This window comes from Peromyscus leucopus, chromosome 5 (assembly GCF_004664715.2).
Source record: "Peromyscus leucopus breed LL Stock chromosome 5, UCI_PerLeu_2.1, whole genome shotgun sequence".
Taxonomy (NCBI): domain Eukaryota; kingdom Metazoa; phylum Chordata; class Mammalia; order Rodentia; family Cricetidae; genus Peromyscus; species Peromyscus leucopus.
In genome coordinates this window covers 73,253,224-73,277,303 of record NC_051067.1, presented here as the reverse complement: position 1 = coordinate 73,277,303, position 24,080 = coordinate 73,253,224, and the positions used below count along the sequence as shown (strand labels likewise).

The 24,080-nt window shown below is 45.3% G+C and overlaps 1 protein-coding gene across 21 annotated transcripts in view; it reads right to left on the bottom strand.

Annotated features, from left to right (window-relative positions):
• Positions 1-24,080, bottom strand: part of Kiaa1217 (KIAA1217 ortholog) — a 474,194-nt gene that overhangs the window by 19,317 nt on the left and 430,797 nt on the right. For 15 of the 21 annotated variants that reach the window (XM_037206012.1, XM_037206010.1, XM_037206011.1 and 12 more), the window contains 6 exons: positions 23,901-24,005; positions 23,341-23,390; positions 17,106-17,275; positions 5,772-5,947; positions 2,236-2,366; positions 1,578-1,725 (listed from right to left, as the gene is read on the bottom strand). In XM_037206012.1, coding sequence (XP_037061907.1) covers positions 1,578-1,725; positions 2,236-2,366; positions 5,772-5,947; positions 17,106-17,275; positions 23,341-23,390; positions 23,901-24,005 — 780 coding nt within the window. The remainder of the gene's footprint in view (positions 1-1,577; positions 1,726-2,235; positions 2,367-5,771; positions 5,948-17,105; positions 17,276-23,340; positions 23,391-23,900; positions 24,006-24,080) is intronic. The other 6 variants (XM_037206013.1, XM_028891996.2, XM_037206003.1 and 3 more) reach the window with 1 other exon arrangement.

Genomic DNA, 24,080 nt, shown 5'->3' with positions numbered 1-24,080 from the left:
GGCCTCGAACTCACAGAGATCCGCCTGGTTCTGCCTCCCGAGTGCTGGGATTAAAGGCGTGCGCCACCACCGCCCGGCGCAATCTCTTCTTATTAGAATGCTTTCTCTTTTTTTCTGACTTGAACAAAAGACACTGAGTTCTCTGACTTTCCTCTGCAACTCACCTGTGTCTTTTCTGCTTTTTACTTTACCTAGTATAGGCTACTTCGTCTCCAAGTCACTGAATATTCAAAGCACACGGTCCTATCTTCTTCAAGACCTGTATACTGGTTCTAAGACAAATACTGAGCTTAATCACCCAGTGCTGGGTATGAAAACATCTTTTAACTGGTTTCCAGAGAGAAGAGAGAAGGGCCATTTCTTCCTGCCAGCCTACTGTTTTCCTTTAATGAGGTTGGCTTAGTTTAGACTTCATGGACTCTCACATTTGGGCAATAGCTTACTGAAGAAGTACTTTAACTGGTCTTGATTGTAGTGGAGGAAAGAGTTTACTTGGTAAGAGAAAATGAATGAACTCATGGGGAAGAGTATCACAGTACAGCTCCTTGCTGGATGGTCTATGTGGACTTAGAATTCCTTTGGCATTTGGTATTTCTGCAGTTGACTATACACTTGCTTTGGAAAGTTATCTTATTGAGGTTTGTTATTGTTAGAAAAATCAAACCTGCTTCTTATGACTAGTTATCCATCTCAAAGTTAAATGTATACCCAATATAATTCTCTTCTAAATCTGATAGAGCAATTATAGTCAGGGAACAAAATTCTTACAAAGTTTCTGACATATTACTTTTGCCTGGGAACTACTACTTCTTTTTTCTCTCTCTTTCCTTCCTTCCTGCCTTCATGCTTTCGTTCCTTCCTTCCTTTTTTTCTTCTTTTTTTGTGGTGGTGGTGTTCATGACTAAACACACCCTAGGCAAATGTTCTACTACTGAGCTATACCCCAACCTTTGTAAGCACGTTTTCACTGGGTGTGATGATTCTAGAATTTTTTCATTGAGAGTTACAGATCAGGCAGTGATTTCTCTGGATCTTTCTTCACAGTAGTGATCTTTAATGAGCAGGTCCACTCAAGCATGCTTATCTTCTTTCCTGGGCGGTACCAGCATGTTCTCAGACACTCTTTCAGTAGATAAACACTTGACTCAGTCTTTCTAACTAGTCTCCTATGCCCCAAAGGTGAAGGAGGCTAATAGAATATTTTAATTTGTTCTTCACCTACAAAATGCTACATTTATTTTTTAAAAACCATTTACTTATCTAATTTTATTTTTAAATTCATTAATTTCATAGTAGTGGGGATCAAACCCAGGAGTGCACACTACCATTAAGCCTAGCACATAACTAATAATTTAAAAGAAAGACTATCATGGGTCCAATGCAAAAGTCTACACTAAGGAATTAGACCCTCAAGCCATATTGCAACAAATGTTTAGGGCTGAAGGAGTTGTGAGTCCTCCTCAGGATGCCATAAATAAGGGGTTATTTGGAGAAGGGTAGGAACCTAGAGCCCAGGAATTGCACACCAGCCTTTCAGGTCTCCTCCTCAGCCACCCCACTAGGGCCACAACAGTCACCTCCGCAACATTGTCAGGACATCCGTCATGCTCCTCACTCGCTTCAGGAGGCTGTCCAGCTTGTGTGGTTCTTCCTTTAGGAACCTTACTGCCTCAACTTCTATGCGCAGGACAGCACGCATCTTATTTTGCAAGGTTGGAAACTCTCCTACAGGCCAAAGCAGTGAGTTAATGGAATAAGAAGGCAGAGTAACCACACCCATCCCATTCCTGTGACCTCGGGTAGCACAGAATACCATGTCTACACATGCGGGGAGGCAGTGGGTTGAGAGCACAGGTGGTCAGACCAAGTGACCTTGGAGAAGGTCATAGCCCCTCCAGATCCATTCCCTGTGTGTTACGGATAAGGTCAACTGAAAGTTAGGTTTGTGTTCAAGAAGTTAGGTATGTCTGTAAGGTCCAGTAAAAGTGAATAGACAGTTATAATTGTATCATTCAGTTTCCATCTTCAGCACCCTCTATAAGGGCCCTTTAAGAAGTCCTGAATGAATCTGTCACTATCTGAAAGATTGTTATTTATTTATCTATTTATTTGAAACAAGGTTTCACTGTTTCCCTGGGCTGGTCTCAACTCTGAGATGACAGGTGCACATTTGAAAGATTCTTAAACATCCCAAGAAACACACATCCACCTTCCCCCTCCCGGCAGAAGACTCGCCTTTGAGAGTGGCCACAGCTTCTCCCACTTGTCGCAGGAGGAACGCTCCATCCTCCACGTCTTTCAGAGTCACCACTCGGCCAGCGGATGAAGAGTCCTTCTTCAAGTCCTCAACAAAGTCCTCCAGCTCACTGTGAGGGGGTCAGACAGTAGAGGAAATGAGCTTGGAGGGTCTGAGAAAGGTCTGGAGCAGGAGCAGGGCACTCCCCATTTTCTGGGGCGTCCCAGCCCCACCTGGGGCTTCCATGGAGGTGGTGGGAGCACATTAAATGGTAGTTTGCTTTGGAACATTGCATAGAGGTATAAGGCAGCTACAGGAAAGGCCTCCTGTGCCTGCCATTTGAGGCCGAGGTTGGCCAGGGGTGTGTGTGTGTTTGTGTGTGTGTGTGTGTGTGTGTGTGTGTGTGTGTGGTGGGGGAGTGGCTTGTGGCTTGCTGAAAATATTGTTAATTTTCAGTGATATTCCTGCCAGCCAAGGGAGCAATGTGTACCCTTGGTGACCAGGAAGGGAGGGACAGAAAAAGAGAGGGAAGAAAGTAGTGATGGACAGTGTAAGAAAGATAGTGATGGAGGCAGGCAATGTGAAGGGGTGCCGTGAGCCAGTTCTACAGCGGAGTGAAATCAGACTACCAGGTTTCTCAACTTTGGCATCTGACATTTTGGACCAAATAATTTCTTTTTTAGTACAGGGCTATCTTGTGGATGTTTAGCTACATCCCTGGCCTCTATCTGTTGAGTGCCAATAGCAAGTGACCCCAAATTCCAATAATTTGTGACATGTGAATGTCCCTTGATATTGTCAACTGTCCTTGGGAGAGAGCAAAACTGCCCTCAAAATTCCCTAATAGATAACCTCTAGTAAATCTGATTGTCCCACCAATAATGATTGCCTCTCTTCTTGTGGCAAAGCACTTAGACATCTGATTTCTGGTGTGTGAGTGTGTATGTGTGCGAGTGTGTATGTGTGTGTGTGTGTGTGTGTGTGTATGTGTGCAAAGTGTGTATGTGTGTGTGTGTGTGTGTGTGTGTGCGTGAGCACAGATACCAACTCCAACAGAACTAAGTTACATTCTTCCACTTGAGAAAACAAAAACAATCTGCCCAGGCCTCTTACTCGTGCCCTATGTATTTGTATTCTTTCAATTTGCTTGCAAATTCAAGAGAAAGCTTTTCTTAAAGATCAGTGAGGATAGCATGTGGGGAAACAAACGACCACTAGGTGGCAGCAAATGAATGTCAACTCTACCTCCAGGAGCCCTAGTGGAGCAGGCAGAGGTGACATGGTCCCTTTCCTCTCAGTAAGGGAGTGGAGGGAGCTAGGATAGCTGCATGACCAGCAGGGCAGAGTATACATTCAATAAAGACGAAGTCACACACAACAAATTTGACCTCTTCTGAGCAGGGAGATGGAATAGTTGGTGATGTTGGCCATTCTGATATAAACATTTCAGAGACAAGGATCCATTTAGGGCCATCACCTTGGCTTCTCTGTGTCTGCATTTGTGAAACATGCCGGGTGTTATGTGAGCATATCCACAGGACACATACAGTGGCTGCTCCTTGAGGTGGGAACTGGGCCACCCCTTGTGAGACCTCTAAATACGATCACCTTTGTGACTCTATACTCTACCCAATCCCTCAGGCTTTCATACAGCCCTTTGACGCTAAGACCCGAGTGCTGTTCCAGTTACATCAACCTCCCATATGCTGGTCAGTATGCAAATACTCCTCCAAGGAGATATTACTTGATCCAAAGCCATTCTACCAAAATAAAATCCTATTCAACTTTCTCTGACACAGTCCGCCCCTGTGCATTGTGATGCGGCCGTCGGAAGATCTCCAAATTGCCTCCCTTTGCTGTGCAGCAGGGAACCTCTGTTAGTGCTTGTGATTTCCATTTAAAGCACTGAAGGTCACTGCTGTGGATGATTGATTGATAAATAAAACACTGATTGGCCAGTAGCCAGGCAGGAAGTATAGGCGGGACTAGCAGAGAGGTGAATTGAGAGAACAGGAAGGCAGATAGGAGGAGACGCCAGCCTGCCATCCAGGGAACATCATGTAGAGGCAGCAGGTAAAGCCACGGAACACGTGGCGACATATAGATTAACAGAAATGGGCTGAGTATAAGAGTAAGAGCTAGACAATGGTAGGCCTGAGCAAATGGCTGAGCAGTTTAAATAATATAAGCGTCTGTATGTTTATTTTATAAGTGGGCTATGGGACTGCCGGGCCTTGGCGGGACCCAGAGAGAAAAACTCTTAACTACTGGTCACTTTTATTAATTCAAAGATTGTAAAGAGACAATGCACCTAAAAATGAATGCAGACCATCTTTTGAAAATCATCAATGGGCTTTTGAAATGTTGGCTTTGCTCAACAAAACATCAGATATCCATGAGTGCTAGGGATTATAGCATGGACTTAAGCTGCTTTTGATTCTGCCTTTGTTAAAAAGAAGCATATTGTTTGTTAAAATGAACTTAATCTGACTCTTATTAGAGGTCTGTTGGTTGACCCTCTCCACATTTCCCAGTGCATGCACCATTCCCGGAAATCCCCTCTTCTCTTTTCCTGTCCCTCCCTCTTAGACCTCCTCAGTCCTCCAACAACTCTATGGCTAATCCTGGTCAGCCAATTGCTGACTCCACCCTTTGATTCAAGGTGACTTTCTTTATTGGCACAGTGGAGTGGCAGTATGAACAATTCTCCTGCAACAGAAGTACATTATATCCATGTAGAAAAGCATGAAGGATCTTGACTCAATTTTTCTCTATTCATTTAAACCCCAATTCACCTCTCTCTCCTCACGCCTAGTGGGCTGTATGAGAGTATTTCTTTTCTGGTGCTTAGAAGGAACAGGGAAGGGAGGGGCGGGGCAGAGAAGGGTAGTCATTGCTTCTTCAGTGGTCCAGAGTCAGAGTTTCCACTCATCTTCCTTAAGCCCTGTTCTCCTGCCATACAGACCCACCAAGTTATCTAGTTAAGATAGAAGGGACATTTATGATATCATTAAAAGGTGATATTTCATAAATTTTAAATTAGTGCTGTGTGTATATGATGTGTGACTGAGCGTGCAAGGGCACACGTGTGGAAGTCAGAGGACACTTTTCTGGAGTTGGTTCTCTTGTTCTACCGTGGGTTCCCATGCTCTTCCAGTCTTGGCAAGTACAGCCCATCCAAGCATCCAGCAGGTCTCCAAAGCAGGAGTGTGATCTATGGAGGGCGCCATGTAGATGGGAATGACACAATTCAAACATGAGAGGTCATTAGCACCTTGGACCCAATTTTCCTACCAATGCTCTTGCCTTCCTTCTCGAAGGATGTCCCACACTCTCCTGATCAAGAGACATGTTGCCACGGAAACTGTAGAGTTTCCCAGGCCTTGATGCAGGGACACTTGGAATCACAGATACCAGGGTCAGCAGATCTCTGGCACACACAGTAGGGACTCAGTAAAGAGAGGGGGGGAAATACCAACTAAGAAGAGCACCCTGTGGACAGGACGGTTTTTCTTCCGAGGTGACCAGCACTCACCGTAACTTCTTGCCAATCCTCTCCTCTTCATGAAGGTACTTCTGCCTCTCTTGCTCCACCAGGGTGCGCTGCCGCTGTACCGGATCCTCCAGTCTCTTCATTGTCTCCTTGACTTTGCTACTGATTTCCAGCTCAGCCTTCTTCATCATCGCCCTCAGAATCTCCTGGTTCTGCAGCTGTCGGACAAAAGAAATCAGCTTCCATTGGCTTCGCCTGTCTGCCACCACGAAGACTGAAAGAAAGCCCCGCTGTCTTCAGAAGTGGGCTCAGAGAAAAACCCCAGCTGAATCTTTATTTTGGTAAGAAAGAGAAGCAAGCAAGGACTGTATACAGCATCGCTTCCTCAAGGAACAGCTGAGCTTTAGCAAGCAAATGACAGCCGAACTTGAGTCTTTGTGTCTATAAAAAGGGAGAAGCTTTTCTACTTTTTGGCTACTGTCACACACACACGAGGCACACACTCTGACGGACATGATTTTACAGAGAGGAGCCGAGAGCACTAGTGTTGGAAGCCAAGTAGATCAATCAACCCTCAATCGTTTGCCCACAGAGACTTGAGGCATACCATTGCTCTCCATTTCACTTTTCTCTGATGATGTGGGATCTGCTTTCCTTGGCAGAACTACTCTGGGGCTCTCATGAATACGTACCAACCATCGGCTTGACGGGAATTTTTCAGAATGTCTTTTAAAAGTGAATCTGTACTCTCTGGTTTGTTTGGCTCCAAGTCTCCATACCATGGAATCATAGCTCCCTACCATGTGACACTCAGTATTGATGGTGACAATGATAATGAGTTCAGAGGAGACCAAGTCTCTTGGGAATTTACTAATTTCACTGGATTTGACAAAGACTCCATGTGTATCTAAGACCACAATTTCCATACAGTTTCCAGAACTCTGGTTGTTCATCTCATGGAGCATACAGCATGCAAGTTTGTACCTAGGCTTTCTAAGACACTTGTCAACACTTGCATCCTTGGGACAGGGCAATGATAGGCTTTCATATGGCCATGAAGGGGACGCCTTTCATCAACCTCAGCAGCAGTGACTGCACTATATTCCTTTCATTATCCCTAAGTCCCCCTGAAACACCAGAGGGACTTTCAGTTAGTTTCAGGACCCTTCTCCACTACATGGCATCACCTCACAGGAGTGGGGACCCTGTTGTCATCTTCACACTGAAGGGAAGTACAGTTTGACCATGGTACCACTTGTTCAAAGCCTCATTATGGTCTCCATTACCCAAGTGGAGAATAAACTAGGTCACATGCAAAGGCATCATTGAATTCCAATGTCAGTGCAAGATTCTGCGTGGTGATTATCAGCTAAAAGGGCCATGAATGTTACTAGTTTCCATATTGTTAATAAGGAAGTGTGGTAACAGGACAATGCTTTTGTCTGGTTGTGGTGATTTAGGGAGACAATTTAAAAAATGTTTAGGATAGCATCTGGTGCAAATCTAACGTTGAGTACATACCAGCCATTGTTATCAGAGAGCAGAAACCTGGGGGTGGAGCCTGTGGTTGCATCTGGGAGGGAGCCAAATAAAAGTGTGCCACTCTTGGTGACCTCTATGACTCAGTCATGTTCACAGAGCTTTGCTAATGTTCTTTCCTTGTGCTCCTAAAATCAGTCAGTGCGTAGCAGTCACGTATCTTCTTTGCTGTCTGTAGCTCTGTCCTGTCCTTCCTTGAGACAGCCCTTCCTGAGTATCTAGCCTCTTCTCAGCTATGGCTCCTACACTCCCTATGCCCACACCAACACCCTTTGGTCTTTCTGGCTTACTGAGCTCCTTTCTGCCACAGTGACCACGTACCTGCTATTTCCACCTCCTGAAATGGTCTTCCCACCGCCTTGTTAATTTCTGCTCTAGAAAAAGGATCCGATAACATCTTTCCAACAAATGAATGTAAGCAGCCATCTTGATAACAGAGAGCATTGGAAAACCCAGAATTTGTTCTCTAAGTGGTTGAATTGGGGAGTGACCCCCGGCTTAGGTGAGCCTTGGTCTCAGCTTGTGCTGCAGAGACTGCAGCAGATCTATGGTCACCTATACATTTACACTGTATAGGTCAATGAAACATCAACAGTATCACTGCCTTCTGTGAAAAGCTGTGCTCAAATTCAGGGCTACAGAGCAAGCTCCACAGACCTCTGCCTGGGATGGGGAGGTACCGTGAATGGAGATGGATTTGTAAGGCATAAAGAAGTACTCGATTAAATATTTGTAAAGGTTATGGATGCCTGGGTGCTTGTGAGAGAAGCATCTCATTTAACTGGGATGCAAACTGAGCATCGGGAATTTTTTGACCTCCTGAGTCATTGTCTTTTGCCACCAAGGACAGTGTCATGTCTAGCCCATGAAAGGAGAGACGGTATTACTGCTCTAAGAGCTAGAGCACAGCCCTCGGCCATAACCCTCCTGGCCACACCCACAAAGAAACAAGTAACACTGCAATCTCATTAGCAGTAGACATTAAAATAGCTATCAAAATAGGAATTATTGTTGGGAGGGCCTTCACATTGAAAGTGGAAAGTAGGAAACAGACCCCACCTCCTCGAGAGGTCGTGTGACTTGCTCAGGTTCATTTAGCAGTTGTGGGCTCAATCAGGGTTAAGAACAGGTCATTTTATCCTGACTCCCAAATTGCTCTTCTATCCAGACAAGCGTCTTGCTCTGGGCATACTCTCTGGCACATCTATCATTTCTGACACAGCTATGGACAGACAATTCCATGTAACACAGAAGTAAGTTACTGCGCTGCCAGAGTAGGTAGAAGAGGACTGGCGGATCCTGAGGGTTAGGCTTTATTAGTCTCCTCGCCAGGAAGGAGACTTCCTGGGATTCAGCTGAGGGGATGGAGAGGGAACTTCTTATGGCACTGTGAGGAGAAGAAGGGAGAAAGGCCGAGCCAGCTAATTCTGAGTACACTTCCCCACCTTCTCCTCCCCTACCCTGCCCTGGTACTGCCATTATCTCCTGGTCATGAGAATGCCCTGGTTCATCCCACAGAGTGCCAACAGGAAGCAAGGGCAAGACTTTGATCCACAGATGTGTCTCTGTATCTGAGACACATCTCTGTATCTGAGAGCATGGGTAAGGTTTGTAGGTCTGTTTGCCTTTAAGATGATGAAGCCCATCAACGCTGTGAAGGGACAGTATACAAACAGTAAGAGATACACGTTCACATTATGGTCACACTGCCCCATAAGTCCACAAATGTGTCCACCAGTAAACACCACTAAAACGAGAGATGTTTTCTTGTCGTTCCAAATATTTCTTTCATAATTCCTCAAGTTTGCAACCTCTAGCCCAAGGAAGCCACCCATGCTTCTGTTCTCACAGAATACTTCCTCCTGTCCTGGAACATCATGCACATGGAATCCCACATTGTCCATTGTATCTGGCTTCTTTTATTCAGTACTCCCAGCCCCAGTGCTGAGATAGAACTCAGGGTCCTGCATGAGCTAGGCAACTGGTCTACCCTTGAGCTACACCCCCAGCCCAGCCCGGAGCTTTTGAGACTTCAGCAATGTTAGTTCAGCAGCTCATTCTTTTTATGGCCAAGTGACATTCCCTTGTATGGACTTACTAAACATTTTACATTTTGACTTGATTCTGGCGATCTTGCTCAAGTCACTTATTTCTAATGGCACTCTTACAGATCCCTTTCAACCTTACAAGCAATTGTATTGTTTGTGAGGAGAGACAAGTACACTTTTACTTTCCTGCCATACACCTGCATTTCCTGTACTAGCCTTGCTGTGCTCAATAAGATATTCAGTACAGTGCTAAATAAAGTGATAGCTGACTTCCTTCTGCTTGGCTCTTACTTTTACTGGGCTCATGTATGGGGTTTCATTAGCAATACCATTTCCTACAGGCTGAGGAAGGTTCTTTCTCTCTGGATACTGCCGAGTGTTGGTGTCACTGACGGTGAGTTCCAGCATTCTTCTTTTGTATGTACTGAAAGGCTATGCCTTTTTTTATTCTGTTGATAGGGTTGAACATGCCAACTTATATTTCTATGCTAAAGAATTTTGGTATACTTGAGATAATTATCTTTTAATACAATTCTGAACGTTATGGCTATTATTTTGTTAAGGGTTTGCGACCTTTATTTTTGCAAGGGCTACTACTGGTCAGTGACTCTCCTACTTTTGATTTTGTTCTTAGGGTGTGTGCTGGTTAGGTTTTGTCAACTTGACACAAGCGAGAGTTGTCTGGGAAGAGCGAACTTCAATTGAAGAATTGAAGATCCTTCAGATCACTATCAGATTGGCCTGTGGGCATGTCTGTGGGCCATTTTCTTGATTAACAATTGATGTGGGAGGGCCTAGCCCACTGTGAGCAGGGGTACCACTGGGCTGGTGGGCCTTGGTTTATAGAAGAAAGCAGGCTGAGCAAGCTATGGAGAGCAAGCCAGTAAGCAGCACCCCTCCACTGCCTCTGCTTCAGTTGCTGTTTGGACTTCTCTTCATGACAGACTGTGATTGGGACATGTAAGCCAAATGAACCCTTTTCTCTGCCAATTGCCTTTGGTCATGGTGTTTATCACGACAATACAAAGCTAATTAGGACAGGGTGACACTGACTTCATGAGAAAAGCTGGGTACTAAGCATCCTCCCTTACTGATTTCCCCCCCTTTGGGCCTTTGAAGATGTCATTAAACTGTTTTTCCGTCTTGTCTTGTTTCTGATGAGAAGTGAGTATTAATCCTGATTTACGTTTCCTCGTAGAAAATGCTTCTCCCCCTTCTGTCTGCCTTTTCTATTAATCCTTGTTTTCTCTCGATCTGTTCCCAACATCCATTGCTGTGGTTTCCTTTTAGAGTACCAGCCTGGATGTTCACTGGGCTCTTCAGTCTGTGGATTTATAACCATCATCAAATTTGGAAAACTTGTACCCCCTCTCTCTTGTAAGAGTTTCCTTTCCCCACAGACCCTTTAATATTGCTCCATGGGTCACTGAATTTTAATGTCATTTCTTCTTGATTCTTAGATGGTTTCTTTTGTTGTTTCCTATTGCCTTCTTTGGCCAGTCCCTCATCTTTTAAGTCTATCCAGATATCGCTTTTTGTTTTAACTATCCAAAGCTCTACCCTTAATCTCTTGTAGCATTGGTTCATGCTTTGTTCTAAATCCTTGAGAATAATTTGAATGGCTTTTGGAAGTCTTTGCTACTGATGTCAACATCTCCATCACTTCTGGTTGGCTTTTAGTGGCTGAGTTTTCATATATATATATATATATATATATATATATATATATATATATAATTATTAATATATATTATTAACCATCATTCATTGTTTGGTAGTTTTTGATTAGACATTGGGCATGGAGTATTAGCTTTCACTGTTTTCCTTATGATTTTGGGTATTCTCCGACAGACCAGTTATGTGTGGCTCATTTTGTTACTGAGAGGATTATTTTTAACTTTTTGTAGAGAGAACCTAGAGTAGTCTTCACACTAGGGCTACTTTGGTCCAAAGACTGGGATATAGCCCTTTTCTAGTCTGTACTTAATGCTGAGGTACCCAATATGGCCTCTTCATTTTTGCTTGTGAAAACTTGAACTGCTCCAGGCCTGGGTGGTCTCTAGGAAGATTTTGGCTTGCTGGTTTACCCACATGGTCTTTACTTGGACTAGAGGTCTGTTCATCCTACACATACTTGGTTTATTACCCAATAGCTAGCCCACAGATGAACATAGTCCTTTCTGTACAAAGACATCTTCTATTTGGCACTCCATTCCACAAATGCTTGCTGCTTCAGCTCTCTGAACCGTGATTTTTATCTCCTTTGCCCTGATGATGATGACAGGACTGCCCGAGTTTCTGCATTACATCTGGAGAGTACCTCCAGGCAGATGCATGGGTCAACCGGGGATTCGTCTCCTTTATCTCCATCCTTCTGAGCAACCCAGGCCCAAGTTCTCTGTTGTCCAGGATCTGCAAATCATGCTCAATAGTTTCCAGTTCTCTAGCTGTTAACAATGGGATGGTGAGTGGAGCTGCAACTACTCCCTCTTAGCTAGAAACACAATTTATTGAATATGCCTGTGATGGTTTTATAAGCATACTTAGAATGTTCTTGGCCATTAAATCTTTAATTGGGCCGAGTGAGTTATCCATGTCAACTTTATGAATAATGTAGGAAACTGTTTAAATCTAACTGCCTCAAAATAGCCCTGCACCTTCTAAGCTCATCCCTGACGTGGTAGGTGAAACGATCCTTGACAACATGGCCAGCTGGCAAAATGGACCAGCTGCTGCAATTGCCCGGAACACTGAGCAGTGGTTACACCACAAACCAGGGAGTTTGGGATTGAAAACCAGACCCCAGAATGACTCCTAACCACCTACATAACATCCCCCAAGACTTCAGGGAACAAAATAAACACTGCCTGCTCATGGACACATGTCATCTGGGTGTTGTCTTAGCATCTTAGATAGTCTCTTGTCTGTAGATCTGACTGGAGTTTGGTAAACTGTTTGGCAACTTAACTGTCAACTCCTGCATCAGTTCCATTTATCATTTCTGCCTTGGTGGAAAAAACAGTCTGTCCTACAAGGGCCAAGTTGTGGTGTGCTTTCCTCTGGGACACACATTCTCCTGACTATAATTTTGGTCATCAGAAAATAAAAGACTCTGGCATAAAAGATACATTAAGATAACTGTTGAATTATGTCAGGCTGGATCCTAGGGCTCTGGGAACTGTAGCCTCTTCTTTAATGTTGATCCTCCCTCATCAGAGGAAAAACAAGATTCCCAGAAACCTTAAAATTGTAACACTAAGTTCACAATAACCTGACTTTTTTTTAACTTATCAGGAAGCTGAATAAAGAGATAGGGGACTAAAAAAAATTGGGAATTGGAACAGTAGAATGTATCCATTTTCTTGTTTTGGTGAAGTCCTGACTGTGGTCTCCACAGAAGTTGTTTTCTTCCAGAAATACATTTTTCTCCTCAACTCAGCCAGAAAGACAGAAATGCAGTCACCTCTGTGGATCTGGAATTCTTTTGAAAAGAAAAAAATCTATGCACTAGGACATTCTGAGGAAAAGAATTATTCACCATTAGAAAAAAAAAAGGTTTATTATTTATAAATCGCATCAGGAAAAGTAATGGACAGGGATCATCATCTGTTGAAGAGAACATTTGTTGAGTTACAGAGTTCTTTGTTATGGTCTTTGTGGACCCAGAGGTTACTTGGGAGTGAGAATACAGCAGTGGAAATATTCCATCAGCTTGTGGCTTGTAGCAAATCTCATGAAGCAGAGGAGCCACAGTTGATGAGCACAATTTGGAATGGTTTAAGTTACCATCTCCTTCTGGGCTTACAGAGCGGTGGCGTACTCATTCGCATCCATTTTAGCATTTGTGAGAGCTGACTGATCCTGGCATGCCTACAAGGCTTCTCACTGGATTGAACATTCAGAAGAACATGAAAGCAGTAATTCTTACCCTGGAATATTCTAGAACCACTAGCCTACCTGTCAGTCCATACCAATGAAGTCAGACTGGCTGGGTGACTCAGTATATGTCCTTTGTGAAGGACCCTCGGGATGACTCCAGTGGGTGGAGCATGTCTTGTCTACTGATAACTCGTATGAAATTGGAAGACAGTGAACCACATGGAGAGGGACTTGGTTGTCTCAATGGCCTTATTGACATCATTTCCCCCATCTAACCACTCCTTGTGTCTGCTTCATATTTTTATTCCTGAGAAGAATCTATCACTTCTGGAAATGAAATGTTCACATATGATGATCTGCTACAGCCTAAGGCTCATCAATGATTTAATTATCTAATTACTGGAGCAGGCTGCCAAACACAAAAGGGTTCATTCAGTTTCACTATTTTATAACACAGCTCAAAGAACACTGGAATTTCTAATTCAATTTTTGTTCTTTTGAGACTCTTCTAGCGAGTTCTGCGTGTCTCTAATGATAGCTCTATTACTGGATTCATAACCACTCTGGAGCTGCATTTTATATTGGGTGCAGGATAATACAGGTGCTGAAGGAGGATCAGTGCTGCCACGACTTAATTATTCTCAATTGTTCTTGTATTAAATAGGCTCCCTTGGCTGAAAAGACAGAAGTTCATGGAGGAGGGGAGCCTGGGACACTGAGAATACAAAGATTGGGGCGGAGATGAGGCGAGAATAGCAGCCAGGTTAAGAAACAAAGCACGTATTCCCCCCCCTACCCGCCCCGCCCCACGTGTCCACCCTGGAAACTGCTAACACTTCTAAGCCCAGGAGCTCATTGCTGATTTTCATTCATTCCCAGAGAGAACCAATGAAGTCAAGTGGTACTACAGGGATAAAGAAACCCAGAGGACTCGGCTAGTATGGCTAAACCTTGGTCAAGAACTTTCTTGTTAAGCAATAGACAGTTTGACACTGTGCTGACGTAGGTTCGAGGGTTGACAGGGGTGGTAGGTGGTAGGAGATCTCTTCCAACCATCCCAGAATCAAACAAGGCCGTGTACCAGCCAAGGAGGTAACATACCCACAGCAATAAGTGTGTCTCAAATGCTTATGAAATAGCTAAGGCAGCTGTGCTCCTGATAAAGCAATGCCACCCACATCCCCAAAGCAACAGCTGCTCACTTTGGAGAGCAGTTAGAGCCTACTGTAGAAATGACAGATTCAGTCTGCAAGGGGCGGGCACTACCATGTGGGACTGGATAGGGGGTGTCCAATCAGGAACACAATTTCCAAACAGCCAGCAGGTGGAGCTAAAACTCAGCTGCAGTGTGAGGAGGGGGCATGCTGTGGAATAATCCTTCTGTACATTGAAAATATGTGTTGCTCTCATTGTTAATAAAAAGCTGATTGGCTGATAACTAGGCAGGATTTTTGGGGCAGAGAGAATTCTGGGAAGAAGGGCAGAGTCTGGGGAGTCGAGAGCCAAACACAGAAGAAGCCATGTGGGAAGTTCATAAATGAGGTAAACAAGTCTTGGGGCAGCACATAGATGGATAGAAATGGGTTAAGTTGTAAGAGCTGACTGAAGAAAAGCCTAAGCTATCAGCTGATCATTTACAATTAATATTAAGTTTCTTGTAGTTATTTGGGACTAACTGCTGGGACAGAAAAACTCTGCCTACAGGGGCAGACTCCAGACAAACTGGGAAAGAAATTGGGAGGTGACAGGTGGTGTCTGACCTACATGCCTGTCCTTTGGCCTTGGGAGCACCAAACAATTGAGTTTTAATTATTCTCTAACACTTGAAAATGGAAGTGTTTTATATCAAACCTTATTTCCAGATTTTCTGGGAGTACTGAAAATATCCAGAAACACAGTGTCTAAGTTCACAGGGATAGGGATGGCAGCTGCGTTTTAAAGGGGCTGATTGCTTTGTCCCTCCTTGCTTCCTCTGTCCCTTCATTGTTAGGACACCGAGGACTGAAAACATTCTACTCTATCATTCCAACCACTGACAGAGACACTGCACGTCATTGCAAAACCAATTCATTTTTATTCTCATTCTCCGCCCCCCCCCGCCCCCTTCCTACCTTCCTTTCCATTCTTTGCAGAGAGATGGCTCAATGCACAAGAGTACTTGCTGTACAAGTATGAGGACCTGAGTTTGAATCTCTAGCACTCATATAAAAAACAGGGCATGGCTGCACAGTCCTGTGATCTCAGCATTGGAGGACAGGACAGGCAGATCCCAGGCGCTCAATGGCCAGCCAGCCTAGCTGAAACAGCAAGCTTTGCTTCAGTGAGAGACCATGCCGCAAAGCAATACAGTGAAGAGCAAGGGAGGAAGAACCCCAAGGTCCTCTTCTGACCACTGCACACACAGTTGCATGGGCACACATCTGCACACTTACATGCACACACCACACACACATATATGTCTACCCCATACACCTAAAATGAAAAAAAATTTTTTTTGCAAGGCAAAGGGAAGTCCATCTAAGATGGATTTCCACAGATGCACCAGAGGTGCATGTAAATAAAGATGCACCAAATGTCCCAGGTTAGGTCTAGGACAGAGAGAAAGAGTGGTGGATGGTGGTGTCTGAGCACTAAGCAGCGTGGGCTGTTTCATCAACCCTCACCTTGTACTCCAGGATCTCAGAGGAGGTCTTCCAAAGCAGCTGCCCTTATTTTACATTTTCATTTTAACTGAAAGTAGGAGAGGTGGTTTGGGGACAGGATCTTATCATGCAGTAGGCTGGCCTCAAACTCATGATCTTCCTGCCTCCCAGTGCTAGGATTAGAGACCTGAGTATGACTCCATGCCCGGCTCTGGCTGCCCCTCCCCCTTTCCCACTGCTAGACACTGGTGGCGGGAAAGCATATTCTTAGCTTTAATTAGGTGGGGAAACATGTTGGGTTTATGGCACTGGGGTGCAGAAGTTACTGTGGTTCCAAGTCCTTTCCTGCCTCTACCTCACCACTTGGGCGTTGCTTCCACAGGCTACAGAGGAGTCCCACCCATGTGGCTGTCCCAGCTCCTGGGTGTGTTCAACTTTTAACAATATTTGGATTATGAGCTTCTCAAAGGAGGCCAAAGAGATGTCTCCATAAAGCCCAAGCTAGAACTATGCCCTCCGTGTCCAAGTCCTAGTCAAAGGCAGGGAGGGCGAGGCTGTGCCGGAGGCACACAGGTGAGTGACCTCATGCTGTGTTGTACCTCCCAACTCCTTAGGGCTCAAGCCAGGAGATGGAATATCCCACTTTGTCAGATTGACAGTGTTTGCTGACCAAGATCTAGGGTGCGAAGGGTTATTTTTGCCTTCCCCTCGATCCCCTACAGCTCATCTACTCCTCGGTGACGAAAACGACAAAGGAAACCTGGGACATACCACCCCGATAAAATGCACATGTTCTGTTCTCAACACATCATCCACAGTAGCTTTTTCCCCCCACCCTTACTAATTCATCTTCTATGCTAAACTCATAGTTCTGGAGGAGGAGGGGGAACTGTTTCCCGAGGAGGAAGGAGGGACTTCCACCGCGCTGAGAGCCGGCAGCCTTGGCTGGCAGCATGCTCCACGGGGCAGCTCTCTTTTCAGCCCTCTTCCACAAAAGCAGGTGCTGGAAGGTTCCTTCTCTCATGTAAAGCACTTACTGTCAAAGGCAGTCGTCATACACTGGCTGTAATTACAGGGGAAGGTTCTAGACCAGGCTTCCAGGGAAACCAGGAAGCTGTGCCGTTATGACTACACATGCAGGACCTTCAGTTAGCTCCCGGGGAGAGTAGGTCAAGGAGCCCAGGGCAGTCGTGCAGGGCTGGGGCTATGGGGGAGAGAGAAACCAGATCAAGAGCCACTGAGACAGGGGACACATCTGTGAGAAGTACCTGGAGCTGCCTCATCTGCTGGAGCTGGAGCCTGAGTTCAGCCACGTTCCGCCTCATGTCAAGCAGGCTCATGTGGATGGATGAGGTCGCGCCGGCAGGCAGGGGTTGGCTGGGGGGCAGTGGGGATTCCAAAGTGCCCAGACTCTTCCCAGCAGAAACATGGACCGTTCCTGTGAGGGAAAAAAAAATAACAAAATCAAAAAAAACAAAAAAAACAGCAGAGGCCTTAGAATGCAGACAGCACCTGACCTGTGAGGGCCTGTCTCCACACAGATGACTAAAAAGTTAATTATGAACATCAGGAAAACAATAGGTCACAGGATGCTAAGAGTTGCAGTGTGTGACCATCATGTTCTAGAAGCTTCACTGTCGAGAGATGGCAGAGCGGTACGGTAAGCATGATGTCATGTCAGGGAGGCTAAGTGTGCATGCTGCTGCCAGCCCCTCTGTTTCCATCCATGTCCCCTCCTCTGCCCCTCGGTCCCTCCCTCCTCCCTCTCCATCCCCCTGTGCCGTGATTTCCCCACCTTCCTTTTTCTTTTTCTTTAATTACACAAGGTTTCACAGATAAAAGTTGAAAAGCATCTAGAACAAATATTAACAGCATTTCTGGCTGCTGGTATTCCAATAATCTTATTGCTAAATTTTAGATTTTTTAAAAATCTGTTATATATATACAAAACATATATATGTTATATATAACAGAATATATATATATATATATATATATATATATATATATATATATATATATATATTTAATTTCTGGGCCTTCACAGAGCATGCTGTGTGACTGCCCCCTGCTGGCAGGTGGACACGGGGCATGCTGGAGACGGGAAACCAATCAAAAGAGGGTACGCTTTGCTAAGTCCTCACAGGTTTCTAAATCCCAAAGAAGTAAGATTTCTGTGCATTGTCACCCTTAGTAAGAAAACACGACTTTACTTAATAATTCTTCAGGAAAGGAATCAAACCCGAAAGGCAACGGAAAGAAACGTCTAGGCTGGGGCACAGCTCGTGGTGGATTACTCAGGCCCGGGCTCTGCTCCCCGCACTAAAGGGGCTGATACAGAGGGAAAGCTCCTCAGGTCTTCTCCAGCTGCCACAGTCTCTGTCTTTGGTTCAGCTTACGTAAGATTTGTACATTTTGCGAGCCCACTGGGGAGGGTCCTGAGCCGAAGTATGACTTATAGAGCCAGCAAGGTTTAAAGAACCTTTACTAGATGGTTCGGGCTTTTTTTTTTTTTTTTTTTGGTTTTTCGAGACAGGGTTTCTCTGTGTAGCTTTGCGCCTTTCCTGGATCTCGCTCTGTAGACCAGGCTGGCCTCGAACTCACAGAGATCTGTCTGCCTCTGCCTTCTGAGTGCTGGGATTAAAGGCATGCGCCACCATCACCACCCGGCTGCTTCGGGCTTTTAAAGAGAGTGCAAAGATATGGAACAGGCTCCAGAGTAAATGCTGAATCAATCTCTCTCTCTCTCTCTGACACACACACACACACACACACACACACACACACACACACACACACCACTTCTGGCTTTTCTTATGGACAGGCCCCCAGAGTAAATGGTGAATCTGTACCACCCATCACACACACATACACACACATACACACACATACACACACACACACACACACACACACACACACACACAGCACTTTGGGCTATTCTATGAGCCTTAGCAGTTGTTCACACCGTCACCAGTCAGGACTTGAAAAACTTATATGTGTCCCTGTCCCTTACACACAGATCAAAGTCACCCTCAGGAAAGTCAATATTTGCCATGTGTGTGTGCAGCTGTTGAAAAGACTGTTTTCCACTGTGAGGTACAAAGGAAGAGAACATCCAGTGACATCTCTGGCTACAGCAGTGTGTCATAATTAACTTAGTGTCTTCCAAGGTCAGGTATTCTGACAGGGTATAGCTATCAGTTCCAAGTTGTCGCTTGTTGTTGAATCAGACAGCTTATGCCTTGCCTGTAGGCAAAGATACACGTGTACAGGCATGCGAATACTCCTGGATTACACATACATCACCTGAATAGTAAATGGAACCGCCATGGTATCTCTGTTAAAATGACGCTGTGAACATCAGTCTGTCCTGGCAGTTCCTCAGCCAAATGAAGGCCCATTCCTCCTTTATACCTTGTGATCCTTGTATGCTCTGAGGGTACCAGCTTACCTCACCAGTCTTATTTATGTGTGTGTGTGTGTGTGTGTGTGTGTGTGCGCGTGTGCGTGTGTGTGTGTGTGTGTGTGTACATGTCGATTCCCACCTTCCAACTTTGAGTGGGTTCTGGGATCAATCTTGGGTTTCCAGGTCTGCACAGGAAGCACCTTTACCCGCTGGTCCAACTCTTACAGAACACAGGCTCCAGTCTGCATGTTTTGGTTATAGCTGACTGCGGACATCAGGCTTCAAAAACATTTTCAAAAACCAGCTTCTTTCTGTAGTCTCTAGTATTTAAGAATCCATCTTTTTCAGTAACATCTGGTTCTATTGCACATGGTCTTTAGTTACACCAATTTCCTGACATGGCTGCTCATCAAGGGGCCAGCTATGGCCACTCTCCAGGGAGAGTGACTTCAACTAGCATGCCATTGGCCTGCCAGTCACTTCTCTCCTTTCCTGTCACACAGAAATGTCTCTCCCTTGACTTTTCTCTCTGATGCTCCAGCTTCGTCAGTCTGTCTCTTCTCCAAACCCTCCCTCTGTCAGCCTTTGACACCTCACTGCCTGCTCTTCTCACTGGCCATAGCGTCAGGGGCAATTCTGTCCTCTTCCGCTACCTGCCCAGCTCCCCACACCACCCTCCCCAGATGCCACATACCAATGGCCTCAAGTAACTCTCAGCCTCTCCTCCAAGCAGATCCAATTCACTATCTCTTCTCACCTCCCCGCAAACTGCCTCCTGTCTCCAGCCATTTGATTTTAGCCAAGGCCACTCTTATCCATTTCAATATTTAGGCCAGAACCTGTCCACTTTGCCATGTATGATCTTGGGCAAGCAAGAGCTTAACCATGTTCTTTTTGTACTTGCTTAGATGGGTACTGGTGCTACCCTGCAAGCTAAGGAAGTTACCACCTTTAACTGCTTAGCCCAATGTCTGGCGAAGAGTGAAATGTTGCTGGAGGGCGGACATAGAATGGGTGGGTAGCCATTCCAGCTTGGATCTGGAAGTTCCAACCCCCATTGAGACTCTGGCAACTGTCACGCCTATGAGGCGGGGCCAAGGGAGGCGTCTGGAGACCCGAGACCTGGATGGGCGAGTGCTCTCTCTGTGCCTGGACCCTAGACGGTGGAGGAAGACCGAGCAGAGCTCCAGAGAACACCACTGGACTGCGATACACCTTCCCCAGACCCCCCGCAACCTACCTATCCCTTCATTTGTAAGTCATCCACTAAATAAATCTTCCTTTTAACTACGTGGAGTGGCCTTAATAATTTCACCAATAGTGAAACTTACTGCCCTTGGTTGAATTCTGAGCAGAATGGTAGAAAGGACCATCTTTCCCATCTACATCCAGAGTCTCAGCACGTACAGAGCATTGAGGGGTGACCAACAGCCAGCAAGGATCGATAGCAAGGGCCCTGAAATATGTACTCAGGATGGAGAAGATCTAGTTGCTGAGGACTCCAAGTGGGTCCCCACTCACACTGGAGTCACAAGACCTGGAGGTGGTCTGCCACACCCACAGATGGGGAGTCACATTCAGTTTCTTGCCAAGTCTAGCAAGAAGAGACAATGTACAGTTTGTCCCCAGAATCTTAAAATTATAATTATTATAATCCTCCTCCTCCTCCTCGTGTGTGTGTGTGTGTGTGTGTGTGTGTGTGTGTGTGTGTGTGTGTGTTCATGAGGACACGTGTACGTGTGCACACTGTTACAGGTCAGAGTACAACTCTGGAGTCCGTTCTCCCCTTCTACCTTCTGTGGGTCCTGCAGATTGAGGTTGCCAGGCTTGCACAAGTGCCTTTACCCATTGAGACATCTCATTGGCCCTTGGTAAGTTAGATCTTAATATGAATTTTAACAAGCATGCATGTGATGTGAGCTTAATGTACCTTGTTGTGGCAGAGCTAGTACCGGTGTGAGATGTAGGAAGACCGACTGTCATTACCTGGGAGACTCTGCACATCTTAACTCACTGTGAGTCTGTTTCTCACCATAAGATACAGATGGCAATGTTTTCTCCATAGGGTTAGGTGTGCTGACTGAGACGAGACAATGTAACACACATGGTAGGCCTCAGAAGTGGGAGATGTCCTCTGCTCCCTCATGTCTACAGTAAATTACACCTTTCTAATGTAACCAGGAAGTCTGGACTTCATTTGTGTTGACCTTTGGCCAAATGAGTACGTTGGCTTCTATATAAGCCTGTTATTTGTCTATACTCAGGGCTAACACCACTTTCTTACCGTTTTCTTTCTAGGATTATGAAAGAATTACTCTATTTTGTGCATTATACTGGCTGCTATGGCAACTAACCCCCTGTGGGCAGTATCTAGCCTTGATACATCCATTAGCAAGAGAAAGACCAAACTGGCCAGAGTTAAAAATCACTCACACTACCAATGTCATTGCCAATGCTTTTCAAAAAACATGTGACCACTACCACTGTCTGTCTCCTACAATCCCTGATCACACTTGGAAATATGGCCCAAGAAACTACACTTGTCTCTTCTGCCTTACTCAAGAGAGACATTTACAAAAATTTCAGACTGAAGAAATCAAACAACCTGTGTATCTTTCAAGGGACGTGTGTATCCTAACGTGAAAGAATGCGATCAAATAGGAGGTATGTGGACTGTATGTCACACGTGTGGGGATGTGTGTTCCACTTCCTTATGTGGAACAAGGAAATAAAAATGATACCTACCCCTTGGGGATAGACATTAATGGGTTAACGCACAAACAGTGCCAGACACACAGGAATCACTCCCTAAATGTTTCCTTATTATTTACTACTCTATAGAAATCGAGAGAGCATCGGGGGCTACAAACCAGCATGTACATCTTGAGCAGAATGATGTACAGGACACTCATCATTTCCAGAATGGATTCCGGAGGCACTGAAGGCTTTGGTGTTAGCAGTTTCATTTTATTCCCTTAAGTTCATAATAAATAAGAAAATGAGTGAACACATATCCCCAGAGCAAACTGGCAATTGCTCTGAAGTCAAGTTCAGTGATTTCCATGAAATAACTGTCTGGGTTCAGCCCAGGCCATTGACTGATTTTTTTAGTTGGATGCTGGAGAAGTATCTCTTTAGAACTGAGTGTCGGGCTCTGCTCAGCCCAAGGGGAGCCAGGGGGAGGGGTGGGGATGCTAGACCTACGTTCCTAACCCTATCCACATTCCTGTGCTGCATGATTAGGAGATGTGGTTTCCCCCAAATGAGGGGTTTCACACAACTGGCTGTTTGCTTCTGTCCAGCCTCAGCCTGTGAGCATGCTCCTGCCGTGATCTGTTTCTAACCCAGCGGGCAGGAAGATAGCATCTTCTGCAGGGAGGCCTGCCTGGGGACCCCAGGATCAGGCTGTCACCACACAGATGTGGTGATACCAGGAAGTTATGCTGGTGACAGAGTCAGTCCTCCTTCAGGGGAACATTAACATTTAAAAGGAAAGCCCTAAAGCACATTCATTCATTCTCTTTCCCTATCTAGACTTAGGTAAGTGGTTACTTCTTCCCATTCACTCTTGTCCATTCGCCTGTTACACCCAGGCTAATGTTCTTCCTCAGAGTGCAATCTCCCAATGGCCTCACTTTACAGTTAAAGGACACGCCCCCTCCCCCCCAAGTTGCCTCCACCTGGAAGGATCCTCTCCTCTTTCCCTTCCCTGAGTTCTTTGTACTCCTCCATCACCTTTCCAGGGGATGCTTTCAATACAGGCAAGCCCTGCTGGGTAAATTTTTATCCCACAATTCTTGATACTCAACCTACATCTACTTCCAACTTTTCTGTGGATTTGAAGTTCTAGGCAGGTAGCACCGTGGTTTATATTTACCATATCCACTCTGCACACCAGTGCCTGGAACAGAAGTAAGGTCATATGAGTGAGTGAACGAACCACGAAGGTAATAATTTCTGCATTGCAGTAGCAATGGAGTTGTTTAGGACATCTCAGAATCATACCAGTTGACTTGGAGAAACACTGAGTACCTGTGAAGCCAGCCGGAGCTGACTGAAACTCACGGCTCTCCAGAGCTCCTGGGAACACTCACCTGCACCATCTGTTTGGCTCCTGTTGGCTGTGGCTTTCATCATTTTCTCACTGAAAGAAAGAAAAAGAGAGTCCAATCTATAGTTTTCCAAGCGCCACTGTCTTTCCTTGACCCTTCTATTCTTAAGACTTAGCAGTGATGGATTAAGCAATGAAGATGTTTGCCATCAGCTCCATGACTGCCCGGGACGGGAAAGGCTTTCCATGTGTGTGCTGATTCAGGCAGATGCAGCTGGGCACGTGGTGACTGTTCAGATGGTGGCGGATGTGGACACACGTGGATGGTAGGAACAGGCACTGTGGAGCAAGTGGTCCGTGAAGCCACATGCACTGGGAAGCCCTGTGTCCCTTCTTGGGCCAAAGTGTTACCTTTGTCCAAGAATGACCAGAAGAAAAACAAAACCAAAAGAACAACCCCCACACCATGATTATAAAGATGTAAACATGTCAGCCCTATAATGATCACGAAGAAACGAATTCCAGGGAATGAATGGCTGCAATGATTAAGGAGAAGCAGGTTGATTTTTTTTTTTTTCCTGCATGGCTTGCTTATTTTTTTACCTAGACGCCTCTTTGCTACTACTTGTAATGGGCCCTTTAAAAAGCGCAGACTGAACAAGGCCAGTGAGACTGGCAATCTGCTTCTCCATGGCTTGCATCCTCTCTCTGCAAAACAAGAGAATTATTTGTTAAAGCTCTGTTGACTTTCAGACGGGTTCTTCTAGGTGAATGATCCACCTG